The 14,684-nt window shown below is 36.2% G+C and overlaps 1 protein-coding gene across 2 annotated transcripts in view; it reads right to left on the bottom strand.

Moving 5' to 3' along the window:
• The window catches only part of Diaph3 (diaphanous related formin 3), a 433,102-nt gene that overhangs the window by 344,014 nt on the left and 74,404 nt on the right, over positions 1-14,684 (bottom strand). For both annotated transcript variants that reach the window (XM_040754912.1, XM_040754964.1), the window contains one exon: positions 12,301-12,405. In XM_040754912.1, the coding sequence (XP_040610846.1) occupies positions 12,301-12,405 (105 nt within the window). The remainder of the gene's footprint in view (positions 1-12,300; positions 12,406-14,684) is intronic.

Below are 14,684 nucleotides of genomic sequence, written 5' to 3'. Positions count from 1 at the left end.
TTTAATTTCTTGAAACTGTATTTACTTGGTCCCCTTTACTAACCTGTAATTTTCATTAATACATAAAAATTCCTCTTTTGAATAAACCTCTAGTTTAAATGAAAGAACTGTTATTCTGATATTTTTAGCAATATTACCTCAGAATATTATTCTAAATAGCATATTAACTGGGGTAGTAACAAAAAAAGTTTTTCTGAATAGAGAATTACAATCTTAAAGTTTCTCATGATTGTCAGTACAGAGCCCACTCAGACTATTGAATGTACAGGCGTTGAGTACAGCTGTGATTGTCACTTTTTCCTAACTTGGTCTTCATTCATTCTATCTCAGCTTACCAGCTTTTGGGTTTACCTTCAGAGCAGAATACAATGGGGAGGAAGGAGAAGCTGAAGGAAAAAGTTATATTCAACTATGACTGTCACCTGCACCACCACCCTTCTGGAAGAGGTATCCAAGCACTGCCCATGACTTCTACTAGAAACTTTTATGTACCTTCCTTAAAGTTTAGTACTGCACATATACTATCCCTATTGGAGTAATTGCACATGCATATGGTCCCCTTAAACTCTCCATGCAAATCAATTCTGATACCCTGAGACGCCTATATCTGACCAAGATTTTACATAAATACAGCTCCAATACTACTCTAATCTCATTCCTACTTTATCACTAAAGCATTCTCACAAACCTACCAAATGCAAAGAGTACACTTCCAATGTCTGTCTACAAACTAGTAGGGGCACACATTCACCTCTAAGAGGTTTTCAGAAATGTCCACCCAGGTTGCTCAAGTCCTCCATAGTGAGTCAGAAATGATGCCATACAGTGCAACACTATCTCAGAGAAACACTCCTCTGTCTATCATCCCTATGAAACACCATCTCAAAGATCTCTGCGTCCATCATCCCTACGAAGCACCATGTCAGAGAAGATCCCTATTTCCATCATCCCTACAAAACACCATCTCAGAAAAGGAGTCCTGTGTCCATCATACCTATAAACACCATCTCAGAGAAGATCCCTGTGTCCATCATACCTATGGAACAGTACCTCAGAGAAGAACCCTGTGTACATCAACTCCTTTTTAATTAACATAGTCTCAAAGCAGATGGCAACCTAATAATAGAACATCCCATTTCATAGTCCCTCCCATAGCTGAGCTGTCCATTGTTTTTAACCCAGTATTCAGACTTCTATGAAAACTTTGACTATAAAAGAAAAGCACAATTTCCTCTAATCTTATTTTTACTGTTACCAGGTCACTTCCATATACCTTTTCAGAATAGAAACGACCATAATATATAAGCTGTGTCTCATTTGTGATTAGGACTTCATGCTGTCTTCTAACTTCCAAATTATGTACTTTTATATGAAAAGAAGGAGCTCCATTCAAGACCTTAATCACATCCCCCTTATTCATACTCCTATCTTGGATTTTGTATTATACTTAAACAAAAATTATGTAAATATAATTACTTACAGCATTTTTGTTCATTCATTCTTTATAGTGCATTAATTTGTATTTGAATGCTTTGTGATCTTATATCACAAGAAAAGTACTCCACAGCACTGTTCATATAAAGAGTATTTTTAAATCATAGACCTTTTTCTTTTAAGTAGACCAGACAGGGCAATAAGACAGTAAAAAAAAAACATCATTCAACATTAAAGACTGCTTCAATAAATGATACTTTATCTTTTTAAGCTGTATCTTTGATTTTAATAATTTTAAATATGAGCATCTGAATAAATGAATGGTACTTGGGATGTCACTTGATTACTAAACAAGTTGATCTTAGAATATGCAATCATTTTATTTTGATTACTTAAACAGCCTTTCTGTCCTAAGAAATTTTTCAAGAATGATAGAAGGAAATGTACAAAGATCATGATTTATGAAATCTAAGTAGTAAGAAAACAAAATGAGATATGAAAGCAGTCCATGGCTGATTCTCCCCTAAAAGGCAACTGGACAGGATGTATAATTTAGGGGAGATAAATTTACCAACTGTAAGGTAATACCAAATATTATAACTAACCAGATAAATAGATAAAAGCTCAAAAAAAACAAGAAATTATATGAATCCCCATTTAAATAATTCATGTATATAAAGTGTCTTAACTCAATGTGAACATTTTAACTACCATTATTAGCACAAATGCATTAAAAAGTATTCTAATTGATAGTATCTGTCATAAGAGAAGGCTGTCTGCATTAGTACCTGCAAACAGGCCACAAACTCAGAGGTAGCATTCTGCTATATTCCTAGACCTCATGAAGAGTCTTGTCTATCACATCAAGTAAATGGAAAACTACATGAAGTTTGAGGACACTTAAGATAGACATCATATGGTACGAAGGGCATCTCCAGTAACAGGACTTTATAAATTATTAAGATGCTTTCATGTGTAGTAGCTTGTATGATATGTCTTTTCGTGAAGTACATACTAAATCATGTTGTAAAATACATGTTGTACAATACATACCACTTATCATCTTGAACAACTGAGTTTCTGAGCCTCCAAGAATCACATCTAAACACTTCTCATAGGGATCCATCTTGTATGGATGACCTATGCATAAATTTGCCTCATGTCTTTATGTGTTTGGCCTCAAAGTACAATATACAATGGCAAGACCAGGGCAACTCTCACTCTGGGCCCTTGATCATTAATGCAGTTGGAAGAGACAGTGACAAGACTGAAATAAAACAGTTGACTCAACCTGAGTCTTTATGGAATGTGGCTATACAGAGGGCAAGGTCTGGTTGGTTTGATAATAATGAGGAACCAGACTATGGAAGAGTAAGAAAGGGCTAAAACAGCAGAGTGTCCTTGGGTTGGCAAGGCTATCTAGATGGCCCGTGGTTCAATCCTCAGCATTGCTACTCAACAAATAATAATAAACAAAAAATAGAGATAGATATTTTTCAAAATCAAGATTTAGTATCAAATTTGGAAAACTATAATAATTACAGCATAGTCTTGCAGTATACCAGAACATTCCTCAATGAGTATGCCAAGTTCTGTTATAAAGGATAAAATGGAAGGGGTTTAAGCTTATAGTTAGGAGAAGTAGAAGCAAAAGTATAAGTTTTATTAGAAAAAGGGAAAAGGACAAAAAGGGCTGTAAGCACTTCACAATTTTTAAAAGTAAGTTATCAGGTAATTTGTAGTCTACCTATGAATATTTTAGAGCAGAAAAAAGTTATGTCCCATTTATGTCATAAATCCTCCAGGGTCAAATATAATAAAAAAAGAGATAACTATAAGAAAGCTGATATTACATGTAAAGATGCAACCAAGTTTTGCAATGAAACATTAATATATTAATTAAAATATATTTCAAATTATCATATAAAAATAAGGGGTCAGTGTTTACAAGCATACTGGCTAAGTTTTTTTTTTAGCTAATATGTCATGTTTTCTAAAGTTTTTAAGGACTATTAATCAAAACAAAGGAATGAAGTCAAGAGCTTCTGTTACTCCCTGCATAGACTAAGTAAAGAAGATGGACAAATAAACCAACTCAAAGGAAAGAGTGGCTAAGAGACAGAGGATGGATTCTTAGTTGCTGGAGAACCTGCATGTGGACCTGTCTGAACATAGCCATCTTGTCAAATGTACAGCCAGTAGGATCTGTTTTCTCCGAGTCACTTTCAACTAAGTTAGTCATTCCTACGGCAATAAGGGTAGAATAAAGGCAGGGGGTAAGACATATTATAAAAAAAAAATGTATTTTCATGACATTACTGGGAACATACAAGGGAGAAGTGAAGAAATTGAATACTCTATAGTTCTGGAAACAGACATTTAGACATAGGAATGAAAGACCAGGCTGCAATGTTAAGAAATGCCCATGTGTGTGGTAGCTACATTTGTCTGTTACTGTGAACTGAATTATAGGAATGCCAAGAATTGATTTTTCTTTTCTTTTAATGATATCAAGCTATTTTTATGTTGGTGATTATCTATGATTCCAGAACTGAGATCAGGGATTAAGAAGACAGGCAAATCTTGTGGCTGATGTGCTAATCTAGCCAAAATGGTGAACTAGAGGTACAGTGAGAGACAATATTAGAAAATAAAGGGAGACAGCAATACAGGAAAAAGATACCCAACATCATCCTCTTGCCATCCATGTGTGTATATACAGTGAGATGTTGAATGAAGCAAAATATGCACTTGTATATACCACCCACACAGACACACAGACAGACACACAGACACACACACACACACCTGTAAACTTTTATAACTTTAGCTAGTCCTTGTATTTCACAATTTGAGCTGCATTTGATACTCTGAAAAACAAAATATAGGCCATATGATGGAGTCAAATAAGTTTTTGTATAGAATTGTAGAACAAAGCTTTAACTTGTACCATATATGGAAAAGATGTATTCTTTGTTTCCAGTCATTAGTGATGCTATTCTTCAGAACATTTCAGTAACTTTTCATTTCTTAAGTATGCACTTAAATGGTTCCCTGCCATTTTGGTATTTTACTGTACTACAGTATATAGGAAAGTTCTAATATCCATAACATTTTACAGTGTTACAGAAATTAATGAGCATAATTGCTTACATCATGGATCAATTTCTAGACAAATTGAAAATTAGCACGCCATATCCTCTATTTCATCTTGTCACAGTCTTGCTTTAATGACTGCTGCCTAATTTACAAACTAATATGCTACTTTTGAAAACTAGTACAAGTTTGTCTTTTAAGCTTCCGTAGTGGAAGCAGAAGATAGACAAGTGGAGTGCCATCAGCAGGAGCCCATAATCCAAACACTTTGCTTTAGCCTGCTGGCCTTACACCTCATTTTCAACTTGAAAATTTGGGGTTGAATAACGTTGCATTTTCCTCTATCTGTAGTATTTTTTAATTGAATTACAGACACCAAGGACAAAGCCAATTGGTAGAAAAATAAAAAAAAATGAAATAATGGAAGGAATAATCAGCATCAATTCTTGTTAGATAAGGATGTCACAGAATAGCATACTTCAGACTAATACATATTTATTCTAGGTGATTTAGGTATCTGCATGAGGGGGGTCACATATTACTTTTCATGTTTCTGAACCATTTGGAAACAGAAGGTGATTAAAAACTCTCAGATGCCCGTGAATCCCATTTACATGGAGTGCATCACTGTAATTTTTTTAAATGCATTCATATTCAAATCTGAGAACCATGATTCTTAGCTCATCAGGCCTGCTTAATTGCACTAACATCTGCAATCAATTTAAATTCTTTAAGATAGTCTTTCACAGTGCTTGAAATGATTTCATGCTGTGATAGATTTAACACACTCACTAATTTATAGACACACACAAGCAGATGAGACCTGTTTTTCCATGGGTGAGGTACAACACTGAAGGGCAGTCTGCATTTTCCACCTAATCGGGATACAGCAAATGACGCATGCTGCATAGCTTACAGGAAATACCTGAGATGACACTACCATACAAGCATAGCAGAAAGTAAAGCTAAAACTAGCATTTTATCTAAATCTATTTGTAAGTCATGGACCATTTAGTTGTTTGATGAGAGTTTACAGATGGAATAGACTGCAAACTAGAGCTACCAGGTAAGTTATCCAGAAAAATGGCCCCCCTCAATCAATCATTACTCCTCCCCAGAAAATGTAGGAGGAGGGGATGAGAGAACCATTTTTAACCTAAAATACAACTTCCCATGAAACAAAGAACATCCAAAAGAACTGGAGAATCTGGGTACATGGCAGAGGCACTGTAGTTACAGAAACTTCCTGGGTTCTCACAGAGAAAATAAAATTTTAGTAAATAGTGGTAACTTTAAATAGATAACGAAAGTAACAAGGAATAACAATGTGATCCTCCAACAATGTCAAAGTAAAGCAGCTGGAGACAAATTATCAACTGTCACAAGACCTGCACACTATCAAAATCTGACTAGCAAAAATGAAGGAAGTAAATAAAGTTATGGCAAACAAGAAAACCCAAAATGGCTAGGAGAGGTAACAGGGGTCTCTGACGAGTTTGGTCACTGACAAAGGCCAAGGAATTTGGTCTGTGGTCACAGTAGCAGACTACAGAAGGCCCAGAAAGATCTGAACAGGTTAGGCATCAATGTCCCATGAACTCCCAACACTCAGGCCCCTGGACTCCCAGTCAGGAAGCATTCTACCGGTACCAGAAAATGCTGTCAATGAAATCAAAACTAGAACATTCCAACAAAAATAAAGAATCTCTGTTGGACATCACAAAATGGACACCAGGGACTGTGTGTGTGTGTGTGTGTGTGTGTGTGTGTGTGTGTGTGTGTGTGTGTGTGTGCGCGCGCGCGCGCGCGTGTGTGTGTGTGTGTGTGTGTGCGTGCGTGCCATGCTTTTTGTTTTAGTTTTTTTGTCTTAGTGATTTTTCTTTTGTTATTGGTTCTTGATTTTGATTTCTGGTTTTTAATCATTTTGATTTTCCTCTTTGAATTTCTTTCTTTTTTTGAGAGAGAGCGGGAAGAAGCATGTGAAGCTGGGTGGGCAGGGAGTAGGAAAAGATTTGGAAGTAGTTGACAGAGGGGGAAAAATATGATCAAAATATATTACATGGATAAAATTTTAAATACATATTTTATTGTAACAACTTCAATATGACCACAGACATTTAGCAAAAACAAAAGACAAAAACCAAATATTTAAAACGGAGTGAGAAACTATGAGATGAAATGAAGGAATCTAAATAGAAAAGATTTAAACAAAAATAATTTCTAAATTAAAGAAAAGGTTTAAAAATTCACTTCAAGGTAAGAAACAGGATAATTGTTTCCTGTTGGGTCCATGTAAAATGTGTAGTTGTCAATCTTGAAATGTTTAAGAGATAAAAAATATCATTTCATGAATAAAAACCAAAGTGGAAGGAATATAAATAAGAATAAACATGTAACTTGACACTCAAAGCTGAAATAGATGAAACATTTAAATCAGAATGAGATTTAATGAAAGTGGACAGGAGGCTGGGCCCAAGGGAAAGGGTATTAACAAAAAACAACAACAACAACAACAACAACAACAAAAAACTTCATTCGAAAGGGCCAGAATGAAACCTAATGTTTCATATTATTTTTAATGTATTTTATTTTTAAAAAAATATAATTGTATCATTACCCCATTCCACTCATCTTAAGGATTTTTAAGAAGAAAAATATAAAACATGTGGGAGAATATATAGTAAGCTATAATCAGTGATTGATTCTAGGAATATGTTTGGTCTTGACAGACATCTTTGTGCTTATTCTGTTTTAATTATAAGCTTGCACTGCTGTTATAATAACCAAATGCAGCACAAATCTGGGAACCAACTCAGTAATATTTAGGGAAGAAAGTTCAGCTGCCCAATACAATCACACAGAAATACATACAGTCACACAGAAACCAGGTGGACTAGGAAAGGCAAACCAAAGTCAGAGAGAGCTAGTCAACTCCCAGCAGACTCAGAACACCACTCTTCCTCACAAAGAACCAGCTTGCAACCTAGCTGGCGACTCAGCTCCTCATGACTTTTCATGGGTGTGTTCTCACTGCTGGGGGACACAGCTTGGAGTCTGTAAGGCAGCAGTTCCCAAAACCTGTGGATCACAACCCGTTAGGGGTCAAATAACCCTTTTACAGTGTCGCCTAACACCACAGGAAAACAGATATTTACGATTCACAGCACTCGCAAAATTACAGTTATGAAATAGCAAGGAAATAACTTTATGGCTGGGGGTCACCACAATATTAGGAAATGTATGAAGGGTCACTGCTTCCCTGTTTTATGGCCATAAGTTACTACAACAAACATTATGAATGGAACAACATTGGAAGATTCTTCTCTCTTGAAAGATTAAAAGGAAAGTGTATGTCTTATTTTTACTATCTTTTATGATGAGAGAAAAGGAATCTTACTGGTGTGTAATTCCTATTCTAAACCAAAATTCTTTTAACACATTCTTTAATTGTTTATAAGTTCATCTATGGTCTCCGTGGCCTCGGTCATAGACTTTTATTATCAAGCCATGGACAAAGTGTAACCTTACTATAAACTCAACCACCCACAACAAAGTAAGCCCTAACATAAACAATGGATTCACAGACCTAGGGTGATATGCACAATCCAAAGAGAGAAGAGGAGAACGGGCCAGGTGCAGGCAACAACTCAGGATATGTCTCCATTAATCCACTTGAGGCCCAGGCCTCTTGATGGCAGAACCAATGTCTGACAATGTCCGAAATATGCTTCAAGCACGATAAGGGAAGATAAGAGTTCTTGAAGAACTATACTTGTGTATGTATCATTTATGTGGCACATTGTGCAGTAATTACTAATTTTCTTGAAGAAAATCCTTAGACCTAAAGAGAAATTTCTGTGTTTTCTCCCAGACTTTCAATTTTTCAAACACTACACTATTGGGATTTCCCTGTCTCGTCACATCTACTTTTAAAGTCTCAGCCTCCATTAATGTAACCTAAAAAATGTCATGCCTATATTTTCTAAAACACCTTTCCCCATTGACCATGATAAACACCAGTGCCAACAACTGCACAGAGGGCTTGCAGTACCAGTGTCAGTTACTATAAAAGGGGATTTTACCATTTTTTTAATGGAAATGGTAATTTCTAGAATACAACAGAATTAGAGATAACCTATGTCAGTCAGTGCATGTGGCTGGCCCATTGGGTCATTTAGAGAAACATAGAAAACCCAAAGCACCTTATGTAGGAATGTACATTATTCATAAACTCCTTTATACTGGGCTGTAGTCATTACTCCACGAATCTATCCTCAATTCATCCTGCAACCTGCTGTAATCATGGCCACTCCCAGAAATATAATCTCCCACTTAGGAGCTTTAAATCAAGGAGATAAAGGTTTCCCGAAAACCTATCAAATCTGTCCACCAGGCTATAGTGAACAACCTGAACCACAAGTCCACATGCTAGGAAATTAAAAACAAAAAAAGCAAATCTGCCATTGTTAATTTCTTATATGACCTGGTTAGTAAAATTTAATAATTCTTGCCTGTAAAAATTCAGTATAACTATTTAGCAACCTAAACTCAAATGTATAAGGTGTTATAAGTTGAGTTTAATTATGGTTTTTCTTCTAGTATAAAAAGTAACTTTGTTAGATATTTTTGGGTTACTACTTGAAAGCATGTTTTGTCTTTTGTAAAACTTTTCCATTGTTATTTGTGTGTGGAGAGGGGGTGAGTTAGGGTCCATGGCTGTGCCCCATTACACCTGAGAATATCAAAGGGCAACTACAACTCCAGTCATCAGTCTTGGCAGCAAATGCTTTTATCCCTGAGTGAGCCATCTTGATCATTTCACAGCTTCGTTAAATCAATCGCACGTAAGTATGAGTTTCACAAAATACTTAGGTTTACTCACAAAAAATTCAAAGCAAATCCATAACACAAAAATCTTAATAAACATATGCCTGACACAAATGTCTTGATGTCTGTACAGAAACCTATGGTGGTGCTGGACAGATAGCTATGGTTCACAACCTATAAAATGTGAGTCCTATAGGGATTCTGCCCTTCTCAGTAACTTTTTCAGTCATTAATATAAAAAAAATGGAGGACAAAAATCACAGCACTAATAAAAATGTGCTTCTACTTGCAGAGCAGAAGTAAGAGGCTGGTCAGCTTGAACTTTCCATAATGTTAATCACCTCTCAAATTATTCCTAGGAAAATCCATGATACCCTAAGCACTAATTAAGTGAGTTAACGCTACGCTCACAAACAAGATAACTAATCTTTTTCAGTCCTGATCATTTAATTACCTCATTCTTGTAAATGAATCCCCCTTAGTTCAAAATGATTACAGGACTAAAGTAAATAGGTGAATGAAAGGATAACTCAAATAGACCTGCCCTTACAAAGTTCAAATGGCGTTGATCTTGTCTTGTAAGTCTTTATTTCCTCCAATTCCAGAATTAAAATGCATTTATACACAGGGTTTTCTAAGCCCATTGTAACTTGTGCTACTTATTAAGTGATTATATCTAATAAATTTTGGCTTGTTGGGTTTAAATTTTCTTAAATTTCCCTTCCACAGGACATAATTCACCTACCCTGCTTTGAATTTTGTGCATTGTTATTTCACGTGTCTTACCTATTTGTTGTATTTAAGGTATATGTGAGCCAAATGGTTCCATTAACACACTATGACAAGTGTACTTTGGCACCCTTCTCTTCTCTAGAATCTTGACTAACAAATATGAAAAAGCCTTTTTTTTTTTTTTTTTTTGGTTTTTTACAAGACAGGGTTTCTCTGTATTGTTTTGGAGGCTGTTGGTCCAGCCTGCCTCTGCCTCCGGAGTGCTGGAATTAAAGGCGTGCACCACCACCGCCCAGCTAATTTGGAGACTTCTTTTTTTGTTGTTGTTGTTGTTTTTTGTTTTTTGTTTTCTACGAGACAGGGTTTCTCTGTATTGTTTTGGAGGCTGTTGGCCCAGCCCAGCCTCGAACTCAACGAGACCCGCCTGCCTCTGCCTCCCAAGTGCTGGGATTAAAGGCGTGCACCACCACCGCCCGGCTGAAAAAGAATTTATTAAATAAATGTCTTTTTAAAAATGTGGAAACACCCATAGTAAATATGTGTTATGTGATACTTTTCTCTGTATTTATTATGATAAATTTGATGTAACAGTATAGTGTTGTACTGTTTGATTTCAATTGCAAGATTAAGCAAATAATAAAGAAAAATAAACAACTGCTAATACCACAGAGGTAGCCACCAGTTTTAAAAATGGAACAAACAAGTTAATGGTGGTAGAATCATTGTATAACACAGGAATTGCTATTTTACAGCTAGAAAAAAATAAATGAAAAAGTAAAGGAGGTAAATTAAGATGCCCATGCCCAAAAGACAGAACACACACATACACAATTCCTAAATGACAATCACCTATCTTTAAGCCATATCACATATCTAAAAGCCATTAATATCAGTATCACAGCATTGCATAGAGATCCTATCTACACCAGGCTAGGAAAGGCATACTGCTCATAGTGACTTTTACAACTGAGGATGAGGCTGCTAAAACATGAGACATGTTTAAAAATTAAACATCACTTCAGTCTTTCTTCCAAAAGAAAAAGCTCTGAGTTAGAGGATATCTACCAGATAGACAGAGATGAGGCATAAATAACTTAGGTTCTTACAATCTGGCCTTAGGTTAAAAGGATCAGGTAAAAACCAGTGTGATAAGGAACATCTTTGTAAACGAATTATAAATTCAGGCAAAATCACTCTCCACTGTCTTTCACTTCTTGCCTGACCTCCTGTCGGTCGTAGTTAATGTCAGTTATCAGCTTAACACACTTGGGAAAGAGGGACCTTTACTTGAGAAGTGACTATCAGATTGGCCTGTGGGATTGTCTTTATGATATTTTCCTTATTGTTAATAGATGACAGACCCAGTCCACTGTGGGCAATATTATACTTGGGCACTTGGGCCTGCGCTAAATAAGAAAGCAGGCTGAGCAATCCTTGGAGAGCAAGCCAATAAGCAGCCAGCAACCCTCCATGGTCTCTGTTTCAGGACCTGCCCCAGATCCCTGCCTTAGAACTTGTAAACTGAAATAAACCCCTAGCTGGTTACTGTCAGTGTTTTTTTTACAGTAAAAACAAAGCACATTCATTTTATATTTTTCATCCAATCCCCATTTTTCACAACTTCTATCAAGCTCATTTGTTTTTCAATGAAGTAAATACAAGAGATTCCGTGTGCCAATCAGTTTCTTAGACACTTGGCCATTATTTCTGCTCCATTTCATATTTCCCTGGAAAAATTGGTCACTATGAGGAGATGTTCCTAACAATACTGACATTTGTAATGTGTTAACATACAATTTTATCCATATAGGAAAATGCACACTAGGGTAATAAATATTGCAAATCCTAACTCATGTAGAGGAAATCTGTCTCAAAGAGATCTGTAGTACAAATACAATCCTCATTTATAAGTGACACTGGAAATCACTGACCATCTTAATTCACTAATGAGGCAAGGTCTCACTACACATCACTGTGTTTCCTAGCAGTGAGGCTGCCCAAAACCCAAAACCCACCCACCCCCCAAAAAAAGTTAAGAGAATAATATGGGAACTATCTTAAGCTAATTTATTATAATACTTGTTTCTAATTATGCATTCAAAAGCCTTCTGATTGCAGTTTTGCACAAGCCTAAGCACTTCATTAGACAAATGCATTGTTTTCCACACTGCATGTTGCAGCATTATTTTTCAACCTGACAGCTTTACTTACTGTCTTAGAAGCAGTATTAATGTACTGCATCACCATTTCTTTTTTGATACTGAAGTCCTTTTCCCGCAATGGTGCCTTTTTATCTTCATTTAAATTCATATCTTCCTGGAAAACACAATTAAAATGCCTGATTTTAGAATCTAAGTAGAGTTGCAGTTCAACATACACTCTATGAAACAGAAAAATCAATAATTTGTGACTAAAGTAGCATTAATTGTTTTGCAATGATCTACACATGGTTCTGCCTGAAGGAAGGAGAGCTGGGTATACAGAAAGCATTCTAGATCATTTAACAGGTAAAACACTTACCAGAAAAGGTTTAAATTCACAGCAGGCCATTAAAATTATATTCACATCACTATAGATAATTAGACAGTTGCAGATTTCTGCCTTTCATAAGGTCATTAGGATTCAAAATTTCAATATATTTATTTATTTTACAACAGCTGCACCTGAAGCTATCTTGTACTGTTTTAAAGAGATAATCTGCATACTATAAAAATAAAAAGTAAATAAACTACCACCTTCAGGATAGCTACAAGCACAGGAATAATACCAGATGCCTAATACTAATGCAAGAAAATGGCATAACATTCTATGGTTTTAGTCCTTTCTGCCTATCCCTATCAAAAATAGGTAATTTACTGGATAGTCTAAATAACATGAAAGTTGAATTTCTGAATGAATATAAGAATTTGTGAATTGGAACAAAATAAACATATAAGATTTCTCAAAAGGTCTAAGCATCCTACATTTTGCTGTAAGACTAATTATGACTAATAATCCACGTAACCACATGGTCATAAGAATTCCATAAATTGGTTCAGAGGTTCTTGTGGTAAAAGGCTGAGGTAACACAAAAAAATGGTGAAGGAAGACAGCTCAATTATTTCCTCAGGACCATAGTCCCAGGCCACACATAAGTGCAAGTATAGAAATTCTAGAGCTACTACAAATGAATACATACATTTCTCCCAAGAATGACACATTCATTCTTCAATGAAGATCATTCATTTATCTGACACCAGACAATTCTAGTGCTTCATGAAAACAGTTTTTTTCATTTCATCTTGATAGAAATATTTACACTGGATAGGTATCTGAGCACCAGGGAGGTTGAGGCAGGAGGATCATGAGTTCAAGGTGAGCTTAAACTATACAGAAAGACCCTGTGGAAAGGGAAAATGGGAGGAAGGGAGAGAGGTAAGAATTTCTGAGATCTTAGAGCTTCCAGCTTGACACACTGACAAAGGAAGTAATTAGTAATGCTCCTTCTTGGGCTAGGGAAACAACAGCTTATCTGCTTCCTTTTCTCCCTCTAAGCCAGTGTTTTTCAATAGGATTTACCCTCACCTGTAATTCTGAGGAGCCAGCAAGATGGCTCAGAGTCTTGTTGCCAAGCCTGACAACCTGAGTTTGAGCTCAGTGACTCTCATGGTGGAGAAAACGAAGTACCACAAGGTGTTCTCTACTCTCCACACATGCATTCATTTACACACATGCATCATTTTATGTGTATATATTGAAAGTTTTTTAAATTTTTGCAAGTCCTGGGGACACCTGACTGTGGCAGTGACAGGGAGGATGACACCACCAGTCAAAAAAACAAATAATGGGAAACATTCCTCAGAACAAAAGAGGAGATTGATGTAAAGAGATGCCCCTTTATAGACGGCTAAGTTTGTAATAGAGCTTGCTACGCAAACCTGGAGATCTGCATTCAACCCCCGTGTAAAAGAGGCCACAGCGTTGTCCTCTGATCTCCACAAGTATGCTGTGACACACGTATTCACATTGTGGGTTTGAGAGATAAACCTGAATGCTTGGTCACTAGGGAGTGGAACTATTTGAAGGATTAGGAAGTATGGCTTTATTGGAGGAAGTATGTGAAAGTAAGTAGGCTTTGAGGTTTCAAAAACCCATGGAGTCTCTCTCTCTCCCCCCTTCCTTCTGCCTCCTTGTCTGGATGTAGAACTCTCAGCTGCTTCTCCATCCCCATGTCTGACAAGTGCCTCGCCATCATAATGGACTAAACCTCTGAAACTGTAATCAAGTCTCTAATTATTGGTCATGGTGTCTCTTCATAGTAATAGAACACTGACTAAAAGACACATATCGCATACACACAAAATGATGATGATGATGATGATGATGATGATGATGATGATGATGAAGAAGAAGAAGAAGAAATTATCAAAGCTCAGGTTCTATTCAATGGAATTAGACACAAAATGAAAAACTTGAAAGTAATATGTAAGTACATACAATAAGTAGTATTGCATGGGTTTGATGTACATTAAATATTCCAGAAATTAACTATTCCATAGGTTATAGTTACACTGCCTTTCCCAAGTTCTACCAACAGAGTGCTTTGTTCCAGAACA

This window comes from Mesocricetus auratus, unplaced genomic scaffold (genome assembly GCF_017639785.1).
Source record: "Mesocricetus auratus isolate SY011 unplaced genomic scaffold, BCM_Maur_2.0 Super-Scaffold_2245, whole genome shotgun sequence".
In the NCBI taxonomy this organism is placed as follows: domain Eukaryota; kingdom Metazoa; phylum Chordata; class Mammalia; order Rodentia; family Cricetidae; genus Mesocricetus; species Mesocricetus auratus.
This window is presented reverse-complemented; position numbering and strand designations above follow the sequence as displayed.